This window comes from Penaeus japonicus, unplaced genomic scaffold, assembly GCF_977035675.1.
Source record: "Penaeus japonicus unplaced genomic scaffold, GWHDUDI00000001_assembly GWHDUDI00000012, whole genome shotgun sequence".
Taxonomy (NCBI): Eukaryota; Metazoa; Arthropoda; class Malacostraca; order Decapoda; family Penaeidae; genus Penaeus; species Penaeus japonicus.
Genome location: NW_028234414.1, coordinates 16,648,907 through 16,653,521, shown reverse-complemented (window position 1 = coordinate 16,653,521; position 4,615 = coordinate 16,648,907). Strand labels below are relative to the sequence as shown.

Genomic DNA, 4,615 nt, shown 5'->3' with positions numbered 1-4,615 from the left:
GTGTGTGTGTGTGTGTGTGTGTGTGTGTGTGTGTGTGTGTGTGTGTGTGTGTGTGTGTGTGTGTGTGTGTGTGTGTGTGTGTGTGTGTGTGTGTGTGTGTGTGTGTTTGTGTTTGTGTGTGTGTGTGTGTGTGTGTGTGTGTGTGTGTGTGTGTTTGTTTGTATGTGTGTGTGTGTGTGTATGCATATATTTATGTTTGTTTCATTTGCTTGTATATGTGATAGAATGCATTTATGTTTGCATGAAAGTATACATAATCGTATTTATGGGTGCATGATTGTATACATACATATGTGTATACAGCACGGTGTAAACATGCCTATGTGAATGTATGGATGTGTGTGCGTATGCAAGTATCGCATACAAAGACTATATAGTGTTACACCATCATGCCTCCATTCCCCTTGCGAGCCTTTCAAACAGGGCGCGAGCTGTGCCCTTGACGCGACACCTTGCCAGCGCTCGCCAACCTCCGCCATTGGATACTCCGAGTCAGTCGCCTAAATATACTAACTAACTAACCTTCGCGGAACCACTTGTCGCCGTTTCTTTCGGGGATCCTTGAAGTCAGCAGGACAATATGGGTGTCATCAGGAAACTTCACCCAAGAGCTAAAGTGATCAGCTTCAGCGAGGAATCTGTGAATTCGTAAGTGTTGTCGCGTAGATCATCAGAAAAGGAATGGTTATGTAGGTTAGCAACGTCAAGACTTAGGTCTTCATCGTTTATAGGCCTATGCTCAGATCTAAGGGAATCTTTTCAAATAAAAGTAATTGAATATGACTGCGTTTTCACGAGATTCATCTTAGTTCAGTTGCCATTTAGATATTCGTAAATCCTCATAGTATAGTTCATTGCACAGTTATTATACAATAAATGCAATCGCCCCTTTCAATTTCACTTTGGAAAGCGATCGTGATGCCAGTCCTTGATACCGTCTATGTCATTCCTTTATTATTGCGTGTTAAAGATTTTATAAGATTCTTCACACAATTACACTTTAGATTTGCATGATGATGTACATGATGTGATGCAATGATTTTGATAATGAATTCAGGAATAGCAAGTTTGTCCTAAATAGTTCTATGTGTTTTAGATTTACAATTTTTTTTTTTTTTTTTAAGTTATTTGACAGGTCTCCCTCCCCTTGCACTCCTCTCGGTTTAGGAAAGGGATGCAGGGGACACTTGATAGCTAGATATATGAGCTTAATCCCATTCCAAAAATAATCAGTTTAGATGAAGGTTATTTTGTGGAGAACGTTAATAAATTACTTTTTTTTCCTCCTTTTATAGCTCAATTACTGATGTTTTCCCTACATTGAGTGACGACATGAGATTCATACTTTATGGCAGGTTATTTGTCAAGTGAAATTTCATGAATTTGCTTTATGCGAAATATCAGCCTCTAATTGCACTTGGGATATTGTTGTTTAGCAGACATCTAAATAAGTTGTCTACTTTATAACTATTGTCCATTTTTATGGAGTTTTGTTAAATATTATTTCTTTAATAAAGAAAGATGTATTCATTAATATCAGTAATAAGAACAAAGAGCAGAGGTGGCTGTGATTGTTACTGAAAAAAATCATATTTTGAAGAAAAGAAGATATTCACTTCACTCTTTTCAATTCCTCATCAGATAATAGGTGACATTTCCTGTGAAGATTTGGCACTCAAAACATCAGGAACTGGCCTTCACATCCTAATAATTTCCTTCTAACCTCTAGGTTTTTAATATAATGCACATACTGTCCACACTTTCTCTGTATGTTTATATGTATATAATTTCATTTGTAAAAGCAAATGTCCATGCAAATATCCACATACCCATGCTATTACTTGATATACATTTATTAGGCTGGGAATTAGCCAACCAGCTACCCCTCCTTCGGAGCCAGAAACAACCGATGTGCCACCTCCAGCCTTTGTTCCTCAGCGACGTGATCCAAACCTGCTCATTCAGCGGCTAGAACAGCACCACCATAACCAGCGTCGGCGCACAGGAGCCAGGAAGACCCGTAGGGCTGACAATGGCGAGTGTTTTGAAGTGTTACCCTTGACATGATCATGGATCTAATTGGAATAATTAAGGTGCCGTATATTCATTATGTAAAGCGAGCAGATGCTGTCATATAAGAAATAGTACTATTCAAATTTTTAGAATGGCAGTATGGTTAGTTTCTGGAATGTTATTGTGGGTAAGGGTGCTTTTTTCTTTTTTTTCTTTTTTCTAGAATCATTTATTTCTATGCATTTTTCTACTTCATTTCCTTGTTTATTATTTTCTTGTATTATTTGGTATCATAGAATGTATTTATTAGGGGTTTAATGTTTATGAAGATGATATTATTTTCATGAATTAAGATCCCTGAATTTATAAAGAAATATAGTTATAGCATATGATTAAAATGAATGAAAAATGCACTTTATAAAATCAATAATGACTTATGACTCTATCTCTCTGCCATTTTCAGCTCAAGCTCTCCAAACCCTGGTTGAAGATGACCTTGAGGGGCATCTCAGTGTTATGGATGTTGCACCCAAGTCTGACGGTGTATTCACCAAGCTCTTCAATGATTGTGACAAGATGAGGGTAAATTATTGTGTTTACTGTTTGTGTAATTTAATCAGAATCAGTTCTAGTTTATTTATAAAACTGCTTTGATTTATGGCTTAAGTCTTTCCTTCTTTCTCATTCATTTTATATCCCCCTACTGCTGGGTACCCATTTGAACATGTCATAGTGATCTCTATGTTTCCAGCAGCATCAAGGGGACTCCCCTCCCCCCCCAGGATAGAATGTCAAAGCTACTATGTTTTGTATGGTGGTCACCCAGCATTAAGAGGATATATATTTATCTCTCTCATGCTGAATACCCAAGATAACTCGACCAGTTCTATTAGGAATTGAATGGATACAATGAATAGCATTGGAAGATATTTCAAAGATTATTTTTAGTTATATTACTCACTAAGATATTTTTTGGCTGTAGATCTGGCAGTACTTCATTTCTCTGAGTGAGGACAGGCAAGAGAATTATTTGAACTCCATTTGTAAAAAGAGAGAAAATACAGGAAGCAGTGGCATTGGTGGTGTTTCCTTTACTCAGAGAGTCAAAAAGATTGGACAAGAGAAGACAGAAGAGTCACCTGAGGAAGAAGGTTGGCACTTCTTTAGAAGATTTTCCATTATACCACATAATAGTCAATAAAAGTTTATCTGAAGCATCTTTTACAAAAAAACTGAGCATACTTCAGTTTCAGGATTCACGGTGATTCCACCAATGAGTGACTGTCGAAACATGCATCCAGCTTATACCACTGAGCAACGTTTTTGGGAAGTGAAGCCCCAGTTGCGCAAATTGCTGAAAGGAAGGCAGTTCCCGGTGGTTAGTAAGATTGTTATTCTTCTCTCTCTCTCTCTCTCTCAAATGAAAAATAATGTCATATTGAGAAATACTCCATGGAACTCTGGATTCATATATTCTTAATTTGTAACCTCTAGTGTTAACTGTTTTTGCTCTTTCTCTTATACAGGGTATTTTGAAGGACCTTGAAGATGAAATTGTAGAGTTGTTCGCTAGTGATCCAACAACAGTGTACATAACCCAGGAACTTACCAGTTTCCAGCGCCTTTTGGTTCATGCTCTCTGCGAGTACAACCTCTTAAGTTCAAAAAGTATGTGAATAATGTCTCTAAAGAACTTTTAAATTCTTCTCAGCATTTTCAAATTTTGAAAGAAAATCCTAGAAGCAGTAGTACTTTAAAAATGTTAAACATCTGTCTTTAAGAAGGTTCTGTAAGGTTTTTGACCAATAATTATAAGATATTCTTATGATATTATAATTTCAGGTTCTACAATGGCAAATGTTCGGCGAACCAAAGTGGAGAATAAAGCTGAATGTTTCCATACTCCCGAAGTATCGCTCAATCAGTACATTGAAACCTACTATAGGAGTAAATATTGACAACAGCAAAACCAATAAAGTAAAACATCTAAAGTTTTAAGAATAATCCTTTTCATATATGGAAAAAAATATTATTAGATTGAACCAGTATCAAATTACACAGTGAAAGATTAGAAAAGGAGAAGATTCATTTAGATTGTTTCATATAAAACTCATTTGAGGTTTGTAAGTAAATATAGTTAGATAAGTTATATTTTTATCCATTGGTGTCACTGTTTTACACAAAATTTCAGTGCATCTTTAATATTTTGCTCCAAAAAGTAAATTGCATAATTACTTTGCTTAATGTTTCCCATGACCTTTGCTTTTATTGTATGTCTCAAATCTTTTTCCACATATTCATTGAGGTTGAATAAGATACAAGTTCTGATGTTAGCATAAGTTGGTTAAAAGCTAATGAAATGTAAATTAGTCTTGATTTGCATCTGAATGTATTCTGATTGTAAGAACTCTGATAGGTTTACATATACTTGTATGTATGATGTCTATGAACTTTATGGACTTATATTGTTGTTTTCATTAAGTAACTGTAATGGAATGATTTTAGAAAGTGTTTTGTTATTGTTTATTAGGATACAAATATGATGACCATAGACACATTTTGTGAAAACAGATTGGAAATGCATAATATATCTTCAAGGATA

The 4,615-nt window shown here is 35.4% G+C and overlaps 1 protein-coding gene across 2 annotated transcripts; it reads left to right on the top strand.

The window, feature by feature from the left end:
* Positions 1-400: 400 nt before the first annotated feature.
* Positions 401-4,615, top strand: LOC122259325 (R3H domain-containing protein 4). 2 transcript variants are annotated; one of them, XM_043026028.2, is made up of 7 exons: positions 401-648; positions 1,860-2,035; positions 2,477-2,595; positions 2,996-3,164; positions 3,267-3,391; positions 3,540-3,681; positions 3,856-4,615. In XM_043026028.2, exons 1-7 carry the CDS (start codon positions 581-583, stop codon positions 3,969-3,971), a joined length of 915 nt encoding a protein of 304 aa, XP_042881962.2. In that variant the 5' UTR covers positions 401-580; the 3' UTR covers positions 3,972-4,615. The 2 variants fall into 2 exon arrangements, with proteins under 2 accessions (XP_042881962.2, XP_042881961.2); XM_043026027.2 differs by having other exon boundaries at positions 3,261-3,391.